The sequence below is a fragment of the Zonotrichia albicollis genome, chromosome 13, assembly GCF_047830755.1.
Source record: "Zonotrichia albicollis isolate bZonAlb1 chromosome 13, bZonAlb1.hap1, whole genome shotgun sequence".
Lineage (NCBI taxonomy): Eukaryota > Metazoa > Chordata > Aves > Passeriformes > Passerellidae > Zonotrichia > Zonotrichia albicollis.
The window spans coordinates 18,104,739-18,121,552 of record NC_133831.1 but is presented as its reverse complement, the minus strand read 5'-3'; the positions used below and the strand labels follow the sequence as shown (position 1 = coordinate 18,121,552).

Here is a 16,814-nt window from a genome sequence, read left to right as displayed (position 1 = left end):
CTTTTGAAAAACAGGTTTGTACCTCTCAAATGTGCAAGGCCATTTATTCTCCTTCATTGGTGGAGGTTCTCCTGAAACAGTGGTTGAGTTCTTTTTCTGTGTTTCTTCTATTTGTATTCCCCAGGTCTCTTCTGTCATCCCTTTCCCACATATCCTCATGCTACTTTTCTTCCTGATGGCTTCCAGTTTCTCTGAGAAAGCTGTGATGGAAGCTGGTGGCCTTGAAAACACTCTAGGCAGGGAGTGGGTCTTTGCCAGGGGATCTGGCAAAGCAAGAAACCTGACTTTGTCTTCCCACCAACCAGGAACAAACCATTCTTTCCTGTATAGACAGGGCATTGCAGCCTCTTCCAAAAGCCCTGGTTACTGTGGTGTGCCAAGACAGATTTCTTGGAACATATTCAGTAACTGAACTGCAAAGTGTCTGCTTTGTTCAAAGTAGGCATCAGCATGATGGATCTCAAGAGCTCTTTCTTTTGTGTGTTAGAGATGATCCGTGGATGAAACACTGACAAATCACTGGAGATTATAATTGTAAATTGCATTTGTTCTCCATCTATGAAAGTAAAATAAAGCCAGTGACAGCTGAATGATGAAAGTGTAAAATTCTGTGTACTGCAGCTCTGACTTGCTTGGAAACTGCATAGTTTCCGAGAAGCAAGAAAAAATATGGTAAGGCTTCAGGAAGCTGCTTATGTGAAGATTTTCTTGTGACTAGTTTCAGTGTAAGATTTTAGGCTCTGCCTTTGTCATTGTGGTTCAGGCTGACTTCATTTATTTCACTGCATTTTTTGTGGCCTGCGACCTCACGTGGAAAAATACTCTTTCAGAAAAAAGTGAGTTAGGCTGCAGTTTTTTAATGAAAGAAAGAAGATAAAGTGCAGTACCACTGCACCTCTGTACATGTTGACTTGTCTGACTGGATAAACTGTTTGTTGTGAACCAAATAGTTTAGGATTGTATTGGGAACTGTCTGTTTGTAAACCACCTTTTAACAAGTTCTGCTTTCTGCCACTTATCCATTTTTCCCCCCGGAGATCTGTGCTTCCAGTGTTTATAGTTTTGTGTAATAGCATGTCTGACCATCAAATGGACTCACAGTTCAAATTTTGCTTTGAGATTTCTCTGCATTTCCCCTGCTCTGCTCCTAGATGGCAGCCTTATTCCAAACAGCTCCCTGGTGTTCAGCCTTCTCCCCATGGAGACCGGCAGACGGGAGTGTTCCGTTTGCAGTGAGGGCAACCTGAAAGATCGTTTCTCTTTAGAACATCACTCTTACCTAGCAAGGGAAAGGAAGATCCTGCTTATGGATGTCTGCACTGAAACATTGCTTCATCAGTGCTGGAGCTGTGAGGATTGGTGGAGTTGGATAATTTGTCAGGACCAGAGAATTCAGAACTTTAAATTGGCAAATAGAAAATTGTTTAAGGAAACTTGTCACCTCCCCTGGAAGCCCCCTGAAAGCTTTCTTTGGTGAAATTTTACCAACATCTTTTAATGGTCCAGTTACTTTGTTCTGATACTGCTATGGTTGATTAAAAAAAGGTGAAATTGGGACAAAGTATTGGGGAATACTTTGCAAATTATCATTGTCCTGTGGCTGGGCAGAATTTATTGAGAAAGAGACTGAGATACTAGCTTTGGATATCAGTTCCCAAAGAAGGTTGGTTTTATATAGTGCTTTTTGATTTTTTTTCCTTTTGTAGTTTTTCTAGATTTTGGGATGTGTTAGAGTGAAACAGTGATCATGTAGGCTATTAGCAGTTCTGTGTCTGTTCCTTGTATCTTGGACTGTACTATGAAGGATGTTTAGCATCTCACTGCCTAACAGGACATGGTGCTTGGCTTCTGATCACCTTTAAGGTATTGACAACCTGTGATTAAAGCAGAAAGCTGTGTTAAGGCACAGTTTAGGTTGGGCCTGTTTGAGAGGGATCCCTGTGTGTGCATGCACAGGTGCAGGTGTGCTGGAACCTCTGGTGTCTGTGCAAGGGCTTTTGTTTGCTTGGGGAGTGTTCCAAGCAAACCTCGTGGTACTCTGCACCTCCAGGGCTTAGATTGGCATCATGGACCTGTCTTGGGAAGCAGGATGGACAGGGCTCTTACAGGGGAACTGGCCTGGAAGGTTGTTCAGCTGTCACTGGGTGTTGGGTCTGCAGGACCTGGACTCCTTGTGGCTGCTGCTGGGCTCTCAGTTCAAACTGTTCCACCCCACAGATTTTCCTGCTTGTTATGGCAATACAGAGAGCCAGTGTTAACAGCCAGTGCTTTCAGGTGAGTCCAGAAGCAATTTGTCCTTCAAAGTATTGACTGTGCTGTCAGTGTTTTTGTGGTAGGTTTCTCATTCATTTCACTGTGGGTTCTGGAAAATAACCTCTGGCAAATCTAACTGCAGCATTCCAAGGCATTGCTTTCCCCAGTTATTTGCCTATCCCTTAAGGAGGTTGCCACTTTGGTTGCAGTGGTACTGGGACAGCTCTAAAAATAATAGAATAATTTTATTTCCTCTTTTTTCAGGTTACCACTTTCAAAACAGGTTACAGAATTTTAAGTCTGGTTGTCCCAATGTTATAAATGATTAAGCAGGTGTTTTGGTTGAGATGAAAATCAGTTTTTCTGCATTATGGCAGATCATGATTTCCACAGATATTGTGAGGTCATAATGAAATGAAAATATCTGTGAATCAATATACTAAAATATTTGGGTTTTTTTCCCTGCACTTACTTCAGAATGGTTTCTGGCACTGCCAGCTGTTGGTTAGGATGTGTCATCTAAGTAAGAGGCAAGGAATTGATTAGGCAGAAGGCACTGAGACTGGATAAATACCTGTATTTATTTTTTTCTGCAGAAGAAAACCTAAACCTGCTTTCACCAATGTTGTTTAAAATTTCAAGCCCAGAACATGGTTCACATGAATCATGTGGTGTCATCATGCAGCATTTCCCCAGGAAAAGATCAGGTACCTCTTCTTCATCTTCCCTTCAGTCCCCCTCATAAGTTGCTTTTTTTGGTGCTTCTTAACTTTGTACATCAAACCTGAGCTCTGCCTTTGGTCTTCTACTAAGTGTTATTTCTCTCAATTATAACTTACTAATTTTGTTAATTACAGTTAAGAATTAAATACTATTTTTAGTCCTGGACGGCATTGAGGACCATAAAATGCTGTTAAGAACAGTGAGTGTTCCAGATACCAGGAGCACAAATATTAATAGTCTGGAAGCTTACCAAGTTTCTGTGGTTTGTTTTGTCTTGGAACAAACAACTTATGAATATTTAATGGAAAATACAATGCTAATAAAGAGAAATCTTCAGACTGGGTCAGAGTTGCTTTATTTGGAGAAGTTGAGGAGCGAAAGGGGTGTGGCCATGTGAGCAGGTGTAGTGATGGGAGGTTGGAGGGTGGAGTTGGAGTCTCTGCTGTGGAGGTGCTCTGGCCCCAGCTCCTTGTTCTCAACAACACCAAAGAAATGTTTCAGGGTCAGTGAGCTTGCTGGGACAAGAGCTGACCCAGGAGTTCTGGTTTTCAGTAAAATGTATAAATTATTTTAGTAGCACAGCAGGTGTAGTGTATCGACAGTAGTGTTTATTGCTGGAGTTGAATTCTTCAGCAAATAAAGAATTCTGTTGTGTTAAGGATATTTTTAAGGAATGGCATACAGCCTATTAACAGCAGAGTTCAGTGATATTTAGATTTAGACTTGTCATAACCTGCATGAGTGTGCAGTAGGTATGAAATCTGTCTGTGAAACCACACAGTGTCCTGGTACAGGTTTGGTTGTACAGACAGTCAGAGGGAAGGCAGCAGTGTAAGAGACTCTGCAAGAGAACAGCTGTTCATTTTGCATGAGCCTCTCAGCTGGGGACCATTAAAACTGAAACGTTGGGGTGTAACTCAGGTGAATGAAGTTAGAATAAAGCTCAATTTGTTTAAGTTCACTGAGGAACTGTGGGCTGAGGCTTAAGGTAAAAGTGCCTTTTTTTGTACCTTTCTGAAACAGTGGAAGATAAAAACTGTTTCCTGTCATCCTAGAGAACTAACAAAGATCTGTTCTTTAGGACAGAGCAATTCCAAAGAAGGAAAAGTGGTGCAGTAAGTTAGGAAATGCATAAGACAGAGCTGTCTTGAGTCTTTGCCAAGTACTGATTCAGAGCCTGATCCTGAGATAGTTTTACCTCTGATTGTGTTACAAACAAGAAACTAAATTAGAAACTATATAAAAAGTGATTTTTAATTGCACAACTAGAATTCCCTGCTAAACTGTGTGGACAAATCTATATTAAGATTAGAAGATGAGCATTAGAATTTACTTTTTAAGATTTTTTTATAGTAGCAGGTCTGGACATCCAATGAAAGGTTTTCAAAAAGTTTTCACATTTAAAACAAAGTGAAAACTTTGTTTAGCTGAATGATCACAATTACTATTTCTAACATTTACAAAGAGGAATATTTTGAAAATAGTACCTCAAAGCAGTGTATAATGGGCTGAGTGGATATTGAGCAAGAAGCCTAATTTAGAGAAATACTAATAGCTGCATTCTGAAATACAGCCTGAGTGCTCTGATGGGGAAAAGTGTCCCACAGCATTAGGATTACTCATGAGTCTGATCATCTCCAGATCTATTTCTCTTTCATTGTTGCTCACACCCATTTTAAGAAGATTGGGAGTCTCATCCAAAATATTCAGCTTACATTTCTTGGCGCTGAGCGAATTCCAAACGTGGCAGCTGTGGTGCTGTTGCTTCCAAGAGTGGCAGGGCAGGCTCTGGCACACAGTTACTTAGCAACAGGGAAGCTCACGTTTGCTTACAGCTCCTGCGTGTGCATCTAAATGTAGTTGTGGAAAAAAATAAAAGGTTAAAGGACTTTGGAAGGGGAAACAGACACTTGAACAATTTGTACTGTTCAGTGGTTGAGACTGATGGCAATAGTACATAGGACAATTAGTCTCAAAATATTTTGTCTTTTAAAATCTTTATTAGACTGTTAATATGTTGCAAAAATTTGCAATCCAAATGAACAGAACCCTACTCCTACCAACTACAGAAAGATCAAAAATAAAAATACAGGAAATGTTAAAGAGCAGGGGGACATTCTGTTTTGAATGCCTGTATTGCAGATGCATTCTTTGGAATCAAGAAGTTTCATTATTTGAACATTGGGAATCTGAGGAAGTCATAAAAATTATGTTTTGTGAGACCAACAGATGGATTGAGACTATATTAGATTAATTAATACTGATTGTTGATTGTTGCTTCTCAGTTCACCAGTGCTTTTTTTTGCTGATCAAGCTGTGAAATCTTAATGGGTTTTTGACAGCTTACACTCTGTGACTGCAGCAATACTCAAAAGCACAGTGACTTAAAAGGCCACTGTCAGCCTGTTCTGGGGTTGTATTGTGATTACAGTAATCTCAGTTTCTGGGGATTCAGGCCTGCAGTTTTCCTTTTCAGCCAGCCCTGGAGCTGCAGTGGGGTTTCCTTATATAGCAAAAGCAGGAAGGTGATTGCAGCTCACTCAGACATGAGGGGGAGGCAGGGACCAGAGAGAACATGCCAGGATTGGACAGGGTAGGAAAAAGACAAGCTGGGTTTGGCTAGGGAATGGAGAAAGGTCTGATGGTGGGAATTAACAGTGAGTGTGGTCAGGCTGTTGGGGAGAATGACCTGGAGACCTGCAGGACGTCACTGAAGGAGCAGTGCATTGCTTCAGCAGTGGGAGCTGGAGGGGAGCAGGGCAGTTGGAGAACAGGGAGAGTGACTGGAGAGGTGCTGCACTTACAGAGGAGTGAGGATACTGCTATTCCAGCTGCTCCCAGAGTTGGGCAGTTCCTTTATATCTAGAAATTCAGTGGTTGGAAAAAGGAATTCTCCAGAGGCTGTGTTCTTTTGTTCCTGTGCTTGGTCTTCTCCATCTGTGCCCTTGTGAGTTTACTGGGCTTTTGTGTGGGCAACAGATTCAGACATGATATGGAAGGTGAACAAGATCCCACCACCACTGGGAGTGGGATTGAGAGTGTTAATCCTTGTTTTTCAGAGCTGAGTCAAAATGGGGAAACATCTTGTGAAGGTTTTTGAGGGCTAGAATGAACGTTGTTAGGGGACAGTGATTTAAAAGACAGGGAGAAAAAAGTCATCAATCCATGCTGCCAAAGTTAAAATCCAGCTAAAATATTTACCTTTGAATTTCATATTCAGTCTAGAAGATTGTATAATTCTGATTTCCACATGTATATTCATGTGCTTCATATGTACTTTATGGGATTTACTCATTTAATGATGTCTCTTCTAGTTAATGGACCATTAAATGGGAGGCTGTAATTACCACCTCTGTGGCTGCCTCAGAGTGGGCAAGAGGATATGTGTTAAATCTTTATAAAAATGACAGGATACAGAATAGGAGCTTGATAAAAATCTCTCATCCCATGCAAGTGTCAGCCTGCTCATCCCATGTTGGGAAACGAGCCTGGTCTGCTCCTCTCCCTCCTGAAGTCTTTTTAGAAGGCAGGGAGAAGAATGAGGCAAATAATTTTGTTTCCAGTTACCTCCCCATGTTTTAAACTAACAGGCTGTTGAACATGAAATCTGTGCTGCAGCAACTTCGACCTTTTGTAAAGGTAAAATGAGCAAAGTTTGTTTTCCCTTCTGCTGTTCATTCCTTCAGTAGTGGAGACCAGAAGGATCCAGGTGCTGTCAGGTTGACCTGTGTACCAAGGCTTGGGGTTTCACAGAAGGAGGAGACTGCTACCCAAAAATTGGCCCCCACCCTTACAGAGAAGGCTTCAATCTCTTCTCCTTTGGACCTTTGTTCTGACCACCAAAGCCAGGTTTGCTGTGTAATGTGGTAGCTCTGCATGCAAAATCCTCTACATCACCCATCCATGTTTGCCAGGAGACAAAGTACATACAGAGTCACTTTGTCTCTTAATTTGGTTTTTTATGGTGGTTGTAGCTATTTTCAAGTCTTCCCTTGGTAAGTTGCCTTTTGTGAGTTTATTCAGCTGCAGACATTATATGCACTTGCTGTGGCAGCTGGAACAAAAGCAGAATATTGACAGAATTAAAATTTGCTGGCAGCTGTATTTGTGCTTTGCAGGCAGGATTCGTTGTAGTGCAAATCTTTGTGGGCTAATGAAGTTAAAGCAGGGCTTTAGATAGTATTCTTTTCAACAAAAGCAGCTTGCCTAAAGCTGTCCCTGCTAGTGTTTTCCTTCTGAAACAATGACAGGGAATGCTGCAGGTTTAAAAATGGAATATAATTTATGAGGCATCAAGCCTTGGGCATGAGTCCTTGTGTAACTGGAATTTAAAATCTAAAATGAATATTAATGAGGTGGGGAGGGTTGCAGACCTGTCCTTTAATACTAATCCATTGTGAGAGGAGCAGCTCTAGCAATGAGCTGATACTGGCACAGAGACAACCAGGCATTGACTGCTCTTAGAAAAATGCCTCATCACTCAAAGTCTTCACAGACTCCTGAATACTTGTCCTGATCAGATACAGAAGGGCACCTGAGCATTCCTGGTGTCAGTTCCCTGCTGATCCTGTGTGCATTTCCCTGGGGACACTCCTGTGCTGGCTTTCAGCTCCAGCCCGAGGTGTGGATGGAAGCGTAATGGAAGGGTAAGTCAGCAGGGCACTCTGGAAGTGCCTGTGGAAGAGAACTGGGAACCTTCAGGCTGAGGTTTAGGGCACAGTTATGGTGACTTAGACTGGGTGACATCAGTGTTAGAAGCTCCTTGCCTCTGATTATTAATCACACAAAGTTTGTAAATACTTAAATCATTTCATAACTCTTAAGTGTGTGTAGAAGAAATGTGCCAAGTGACTAAAGCTTCCCCTCATTTTCAGGAAAGAAGGTACTTGTATTAATACTTTGTATTAACCATTTGATCTAAATAATGTTTTTCAGATTATAAATTCCCTGAAAATGGGGTGCTTGTGGACCAGTGCACCTCCTCTTAATTCACAGAGGCTGATGCTGGGGAGATGAGAGAGGTCACCTCAAAAATGCTGAGTCCCTTTATTTTACTTTGTAGTTAGGGCAGGAATTGGCAAATCTGTCAGCAGCTGGCTGGAGAAGCCAGTTAAAATAAACCTCTCTACCTCTTGTCTTGGTCTGTGCTCCAAATGCACTGATGTGCTGCATCCTCTCTAGTTTGAGAGAGGAGTTTTGGGGTGTAAGTATAACAGATTTGAAGAGTTCCTCTAAAAGCTGAAGTACTAACCTTGATCTTGATTTCATTTGTTGGATGTTATATGCATGAGTTTTGGTCAAGTTCTGCATTTATTCTATAAGTAATTGGTGTCTTGTGACACCTTCAAAGCCTATACTCAAAGTGATCACTTGCCTTGTCTCTAGCTCAAGGGCAAGGCTCCAAGATCTGTATTTCCTGATATGTCCAATCTATTAGACTTTACCCAGGTACTAAAGATAACATAGTCCTGTGTCCATTGTCACAGAAATATACATTTAAATTTGTGAAAAGTGGAGTATTTCCTTGTTGGGGATTGAAAGTTACATAGTTGCTACTAAATCAATGCCTTTTAATACTCACAGAATCACACAGTCCAGAACTAACATTGTGAGATTGGAGATTAAACTGAGGGAAAGAGAAGCTCCAAATTAATTATTTTTCAGAACCTAAATGGAAAAAATGCAGTCAGTGAAACTCATCATAATAATTATATTCTTAATATTAATGAATGCAAATACTGCAGGAAGGTGTTGTTTTACACCATGGTTCTGTATTTAGATCTGCTAATGGAAGGTTGCAGGCTGAACATTGCTCATTCCAGAGTTCTTGCCAAAGTTTCTAAAGGATTCTCTTTGTCATGCAAGCTTTCCCCTGTGGCATGGTGCTTGCATGCTGTACATGCTTCTGCTGCCACATGAAGAAATAGTGTCTCTTTACTAAATCTATAGTAACTGCATGGTTATTTGTGATATTGGAAGCAGTAACAAATATATAAAAATACTTCTTTCTCTCCCTTGGGTATAAGGTCATTGTTAAGCCCTGCACCTCTTGAGCAGTTCCAATATTTGTTCTTTTCTTAGGTACTGGAATGGGGGTCTTTAATTGCCACAATCAGTTACAGGGTAGTAAAAAAGCTGAAGGCCATGTTCAAGAGCTTTGTGTCCATGGGGATGGTCACCTCTTCCTCTGAGAGTGGCTGGCTGCTGTTCCCAGTGCCAGGAATGCTGCTGGAGCTGCTGCCACAAGGCCAGCAGCATCCCTGCCCTGTCCCTGTGGGATGGCTCAGCAGGGGCAGGGCTTTCACCAGTATTCCTGTGCCACTGCATGCACCAAGCTCATGTGTCTTAAAAATCCTGGGGCAGTTTGGACCTAGAACTTATAGTTTACTCCTGCCCTTTGAAGGCAGAATGGTAACAATAGGTCTTAAAGCTGTGAAAATATTCTATGAGCTAGGAAAGGTTTAGCTCTGTTTTACAGGTGGAAAAGCCAAGGCACAGAGATTGAGTTAGGCATTGCACAGCGGTCTGGCAGATGAGACTGGTCTCCTCTCTGGAGGTTTAAGTCCAGCATGTGAGGCAGCCTCAGGTTCCTATGTCCCTTTAGCAGTAGTTACACTACTAACATCTCTAGAGCTGTGCTTAAGTCACCCCAGGCAACCCCTGTTCTGTACTTGTTTGTTAAATAGCCTGAAAAACATTCCCTGCCAGGCATGGCCATCTCCTCCCTGGCCTTTGCCCTGCAGGAGTTCCTCACTCACCTGATTCTGGTTTTGTCTGTACTCACATTGGTTTCATTTCGTTTTTTAACAGCATATTTGTTACTTTGCTGTCCAAACCCAGCTGGAAACACACCACTTGTTGTTGCTGTGAGAGGGGCAGCCAGCTCTGTACCCCCACGTCTGGACCTGACATCTCTTAGATCATAATGCTAAAGGTACAGTATCTTATCTCCATCACTGGCCTGTTTCAGGGCAGGGTGCCTGTGCACACAACACACTCCTGATGGCATTGGAGCAGTGAAGATGTGGCCCATGCCAGCCCTGCTCCTGCTGCCTGAGGTTCCTGTCCACCTGCTCAAAGGCAGGGCCATAGTGAGAGGCTGTCATTTGTGTGCCCATGCCTGATGGATTCATCCTAATGCTAGAACACTTGCAGCTTGTAATCAGAGATAATTCTATTACAGCTTGTTGGCTGAGTGAAAGAGGAAAACAAAGATTAAAACTGAAAGCAGATTTCCTTCTACTTCTCTAGAACTAATTTCCTTCTTAGGTCATCCAGCATCTTAGTATCTGTTCTATTTGTGTGTTTGTCCTCCATGGACATAAACTTACAGGTAAGAACTCTATTTTTAAAAAAGCATATCTTACACAGGGCAAAATAAAAAGGAATTTATTGGCTGAGAATCAAATGCATGAGGAACATCATTTGGGTGCATTGTGACTGCATATTAAACTGTGTAGGTAGAAATAAAAGATCTTAGATCTAGGGGGTTCACAGATATGCCTACATGGACTTCGTGGCAATGTACACTTGTGCAAGGAAGTGAGGTGTTTAGAGACTGAAGGGAATGGCTCTGTGTGCATGTGGAGACAGTGCTTAAGGTATAATAGGTGTGTGAATTCTGAGGGAGGATGAGCCCTTCTGAATGGTCATTTTGAGTCCATTCATTGTTCCCTCTATTCCTGTGCTTAAGAAATTGAGCATGCAAGAAATTCCCACATGTGTTAGATTTGTGTTGTGTTGAAGGCAATATCCTGCAGCAGTTATCAGTGTCACTGAAAAATAGAATAGCACTTAGATAAATTACAGTCTTGTCACTGCTTGGCTGAAGCCACCATGCTGTCCTTAAGTTACAGCTAGAGCAATGTAAAATTGGATTAAAATAAGTGAAGGAACAAAGGAATGCAGAGAAGGGACTGCTCGGTGGCTCCAGAGGTCTGGCTGTCATCTTGTATTGTTTCTGTGCCCTGGAGTATCTGTTATCAGTGATTCAGGAAGTGAACTGCTGGGATATGGATAGAACTTAGTACTGTGATAAGGCAGTGAAATGACTGAAATGCCTGGTGTAGTGTCAGATAAGATGAAATGCCTGGTTTATCACACAAGCAGAATTCTAGCAAGATCCAGGGAGGCTGGGCAGCTTTATTCAGTGAAAGGCTGCAGGCTACCAGGGTGACCACCAGACAAGACAAACAGAATGGGGACTTTGTATCAAGAATCTGCCCTGCACAGATCCCTGCGTTTGAGCGTGGGTGGATTTTGTGTTTCAGATTACATAAAGAGATTTACGGTAAGGGACTCCTTAGTGCTTTATTGTGAGCCTGGTTTGAAGCTGAAAATTTTCTGGATGGCACAGAATTGGTTTCTGTGCCTTTTGTAACGTGCTGTGTGTGTTTGAAACTGAAAACTTTCTGGATTGCACAGAATTGGTTTCTGTGCCTTTTGTAATGTGGTTTGTGTGTTTGACATTCTTGGCCAGCTTGTACAGCCTGTTGGCTTGCAAAACACCTGCCAGCCTCAAGGAGGTGTTTCTGAAATGATGACTGCAAGCTTTGCCTTTGTAAATAAATTTATTTTTCATGGGAGCCTTGGCACATTCAAACTTTTGTTCTGACTGGAATATTTGTTGTATAGGATGGCACACTGACATTCAGATTATGTGGAGGTTGGTTGTTAGTGCTTTTTGCTTTGCTTGCCATAGGTCTGTGAGTTTTATACAGTGACTCTGTTGGGCAGGATGACCCTGAGGTGATTTCATGAGCAGCCAAGTTCTGCATGAGCCCATCTGACCTGTGGTAGAAGCAGTGCAATCACCTTGAGTGGTGGCACTCAGTGCCTCAAAGGGTGCTCTGGGGTCATCCTGGAAAGCTGTGAGCTCAGAACCCCACAGTGCACAGGTCTGAGGAGCAAAGCAGAAGAGAGCTCTCCCCAGAGCTGGAGCCCTGATGGACAGAGCACAGACCCTGTGAGCACAGAGCTGAGGAGACAGCACTGGTGAAGGGAGGATGGGAATCTGCTTTTCTACCTTTGTAAGCTACCCATTAAAACCCGCTGTGCTTTCAAGCTGCCTCTGAGCTTCAGTTTCAGTTGCTACCGTGGCAGAAAGTCTAGGAAAAGTGTTTGTTTTCAGCAACCTGTTTGCATTTACCTACTTTCTGAGCTGCTGAAAAGAGCAGTAGCAGAAAATGTACTTAAGCGATTTTAAAAAGAATTCCATGGGCATATAATCATTGTACTTAAGCAACTTTAAAAAGAATCCCATGGGCATATAATAATGTTCAAGAAATTAAAAAAATAATAATTGTAGGAGTTGCATTTTAATTCGAATGGATCAGATTATTGTGGGTTTTTTGAAACTGTTCTCTTTCAAAATTTTGAAGAAAGGATTTCCTCATGTATTTTGTTCAACAATAGCTGTAATGGCTTTTCTTAAAGAGCCTGTATTCATAATCATCTTTGTTTTTTAAAGAGCCAATGGAGTAAATGAACTAAATCAACAGCAATAAACTGAATTCTGGCTCAGTTGAAGAACGGACAAAATTTTTACTAATTTCAATAACTAGAATATTGTTCCAAAGCTTTAAATTCCTCTAATGTAACAACATGTAATGGATTTAATAGGCAAAGAGTATGATGATTTTTTTTTAATCATATATTACATAAGAAACAGGCTCAGTTGACCAGACACATTTCATATCCTGGTGACTGCATGTTTTGTTGTCTATTTATGGCAACGTAGCAGAAAAATGTTTTGGTCTGTTCATTTGAATATGCTGCTCATCTGTTGTTCTTGTTGAAGAGGTAATGATGTGTTTAAATTGTTCATTTTCAGCTTTTTGTTAAAGGTAATAAACAGCCTGAAATATGTGAGGTTTTCTCTTGCTTTTTTCCTGAAGGAGTGCAAATGAAAGATATTTTCAGGACTACAGAAGGTGGCCCTAGAACCATAAAAACAAATGAGCCAGGGTTTTTTTGACTAGTCATGGGGCAAATAAGTTGGTACTGCAGTTATCTGTCTCCATGGCATTCTGTGGCTTGGCTCTGTGCAGATCAGAGTTAGTGTTTTGCAATGAAGACTATAATGAGATTCAGAATATCTTGTTTCTCTGTAATTGATCTGCGGGGTGACTGAATAATTCTTTCATATTCATTACTTCAATTTCCTTTTCTGTGAAATTAGTGATAATGGTGCTTCTCTTGTGGAAACACATTGAGGTCCACAGGTAAATGTTATCTTAGCTTTATTTTGATTTATTGGTTTTCCTTGTCCTCAGTGCACTAACAGTCAAAACCAACTTTGTTTTGGATGTCTCGCATTGGATTACATCACTCTGGCCAGTTTACCAAACTCATTATGTTTATCTCTTGGAAAATCATCCTTTGTTTTGTTCACAAAGCTAGTACTCAAATTCATGGAGCATTGCAAAGGGAAGGATGCTTTTGGAGGCTGGGACTGGCAGAGGATGAATAGTCTTGGACCACATGTGCAATTCTTAGTAAAGCTGGTGAGAACTGCTCTAATGTGTAAGTTTAATGTTAACCCTAGGGAGAGCTCTCTTTTCCCAGTGTCAGCCTGCAGGTCAGGTTTGAGCCTGTCCCAGCAGGATCTGGTGGGTGTGTGTAAGTTCTGAGGTCAGTGTTTGCAGAGGGAATCTGTTGTTTGTGTGTTTGTGGCTGGAGCCTCCTGTGCAGTACCTGGGGTGCTGTGCTGTGCCTGCTGCTCTCAAACCAGGGGCTGGCTTGGCTGGCTGGGCTCTTGTGGAGGACTCTAACCCCAGGCAGCTCTGCAACAGTGCCCTGCATGTTCTTACAGTTTGATTGGAAATCTGTTATTGCTCAGAGGTTCAGTGGAGGGGGGAGTTATAAGCAGTAAGATGAGGCATTTTTTTCTCTGAAATTAATTGGACTGTTAGGAAAGGCAGTGACAGGAGTGTTCTAATGTGTGCCTGAAGATCAAGGCACCTGTACTTCCTTCAGGCTTTTCCTTTCTGGAGCAGAACACCTTTGATGTTCACCTAGATGTTCACCTAGATCAGTCCTTAGTGCTGCTGCTGTCTTTCTTCTGATTTGCTGGACCGGATTTATTTTTTATCCTCTTTGAGGACACTGCCACTTAGTGAGATATTTGAAGTCACCTAGACATTCCCATAAGTTAATCTTGATGCTCCTTTCCTTTCATGTTTGTGATTGGGGGTAGGTGTCTCACTCTGTGGGGTTTTTCTGGAGGCCTAACATCTTGCTGCTTTTGCTGCTCAGAGATATTTTTCTGAGTCCTGTGTAGAGTTACTTGGAACTCTTCAGGTACTGTTGGTTCACATCCTGACCTTCCTGTTCTTGCACTGCACAACAATTACCTTTAATTTCTTTAAGCAGTTGTCTCCTGTTTTGTGAGTTAATGCTGGGACTGCAGAGCTGCAGATGGAGATCAGGCCTTGGCACCTGCAGTTCAGGCTCCTGCTCACCTGGGAGTCACTCTCCTCTCTCCCCAGCAGGGCAGCTCTGGGATGCAGGCTCTGGACAGTCCATGTACTGCAGGGCCCAAACAGCCCTCCTGGTTCTTGGCAGTTGTGTGCACACTGCTGTGGAGAGCTCACAGAGGCAGACAGACTGAAAGAAATGAATGGAATTGGTAAACCATTCTGAAGGATTGGGATTTTTAGAAAAATACATGATTGACAAATTTCTGAGCATCTCAGTTGTTAACACTGCCTCCCCAGGCTTTGTGGGGGCTCAAGAGGAAGATGTCATGTGCTCCAATTTAAATTTTGCACCGTAGTGGTCTGCAGTCTAAATATATTCTATTGAGTATCCTTTCAGACAGTTCATATCCCAGAAACTAAAGTAGTAAACTATATATAGTCTGTGACATTACAAACCAGGTTTGTTTTCACCTTCTCCATGGCTGAATTGAGATAGCAGGAACTAACAGGTCCTCCTGCTGTTGTCTTCTATATTTGTGCTCACCTTTCACTCTCTCATTGGTGTCCTTGTTTTGTTGTTCAGGCTTGAGCAGCCCATGTGCTTTCTGCTCACCTTTCTTAGGCACATTTCTGATTTCAGGTGCTGAATGCTTCCCTTCAGAGACCTGATTCCTTCCAGCACTGTCATTGCATGGTCACTGATAAGGTCTGGGGCTGGGCAGAGTTGAAAAGAAATGCCTTTTTCTATCAATAACTCTGTTCTGGATGTTTTCTTGGTGGGTTCCTGTTCCCAGTTTCAGCTGAAGTCCCCAGGAAGTGGGGGAAGCTTCAGGGTTCTGGTTAATTCTCAGCACCCCTTTAGGAATCAGCACAGCTTGGTTTGCATCTTCCTTGACCTGTCTTGCTATAAAAAGAAAATAGAAAATTGCCACAGATTTGATGACTGACTGACCTTCTTGTTTCTTGTTCTTTATGCAGAATTATCAGGTTTAGGGCCAGAACACATTGCCACAAGCTGCCAAATGTCTGTGGGTCACCCCACTGTGTGAGGCAGTTGTCACCTTGGCCAGGAGGGATGGCCTGTCTTGGCAAGGCAGGTAGGAAGCTGCCAGTCATTGCTGTGGGACACTGAACTTGTTTTGGGGCACTTTCATCTGTTTTATGGTCAGTGCAGAATCCACTCTTCACTGGATTGATTCAGTTTACACAAATTTTATCAAAATTTTTCTGTTTCTCCTTTTGTGGTGGAACAAGAGCATGAGACCCCTGTATTTCAGCATTTTCAGGGATATTATGTAGGGACTCTTGCCAGCTGTAATTTGCTTACCTCTGCAGAACATGACAGCAGTATTTTTCAGCATCCAGCCTCATGTTTTAACTCCTCTCCTAATTTCTTGCACTGAAAAGGTCTTGATGCACTGTTACTGGATTTCTAGCTGGCACTGCCCTACTGCCCATTGGTGGCAAATACTCCTGGTATCAGCTAATATGAAATCCAGACCATTTATATCCTGGATCTTTTATCAGCACTGTTATTGCTTGCTTTCCTCTGAGTGATTTTGCCTTTGTGGTGCCAGGCCTTGGGGCTGTTTTTGTAGTCCAGCACTGATAATCAGTGTGTCTGTTTACACTACAGCTGTCTCTGCAATGCAGCTGGAGATTAATTTGTCACTGATCTAACAGCAGAATTCCAAAATCAATGATTTATTTGTTTTAATTCAGGAGCCTCCTATGAGTGCAGAGAAATGTCTGTGTGGTTGAGGAAAATGAATGTTCTGGTGTCTGTTGACTGCTGATTTAAGGTAGCAAGGAGGTTCAGAAGCAAAACTTCCTGAGTCCTGATAGAAGCCCTGCAGGGAAGCACTGGAGGGTATTTGCTGATGTGGGAGTGGAAATGGCTGTACCAAATGTGCTCTGGATTTCTGCCCTTACTAGATACTTGTGCTGAGATACTAACCCCAGATGGGAAGATGGATCTCTGTGCTCAGTCATACCACTGGAGCCCTCATTCAAGGCTTCTCATTCACACCCAACTGTTCTTAAGCTATCTGCTTCAGGGAGATAAACTTTAAAAATTGTCTTCTCATTCCTTGTTGTTAATTGCCTTCTGCAATTCCACTGGCATGTGGTATAATGTTCCTTTAGGGAAGCTTTTCCGTAGATTACATTCTTTTGTTTGTTTCCTGTATACTTCTTCCAACCTGATGAAAACCATTATATTAGCTGGAGGTGTTTTTCACAGCTGAGATGGATGCAGCAATTTCTCTGCTTTTTGCCAAACATTGAAACATTCACCTCAAGGACAGCAAGGGGCTTCTATGTGAGCTTTGATTACTGAGAAGAGTTTGCAAAACCACCACTTTTTGTACACAAACTCTTTTATTCTCCATCTTTTTCAAAGCAATTTGTGTTGAGACT

General features: G+C 42.1%; 1 protein-coding gene across 5 annotated transcripts in view; it reads left to right on the top strand.

The window, feature by feature from the left end:
- The first annotated feature begins 6,225 nt into the window (after positions 1 to 6,225).
- MYLK3 (myosin light chain kinase 3) overlaps positions 6,226 to 16,814 on the top strand; it is a 38,582-nt gene continuing 27,993 nt past the window's right edge. Inside the window, exons 1-2 of one of the 5 annotated variants that reach the window (XM_074551162.1) lie at positions 6,226 to 7,622; positions 9,787 to 9,910. In XM_074551162.1, the coding sequence (XP_074407263.1) occupies positions 9,902 to 9,910 (9 nt within the window). In that variant the 5' untranslated portion in view covers positions 6,226 to 7,622; positions 9,787 to 9,901. Of the gene's footprint in view, positions 9,911 to 10,634; positions 11,267 to 11,391; positions 12,006 to 16,814 lie in introns of those variants that run through there. The other 4 variants (XM_074551161.1, XM_074551158.1, XM_074551159.1 and 1 more) reach the window with 4 other exon arrangements.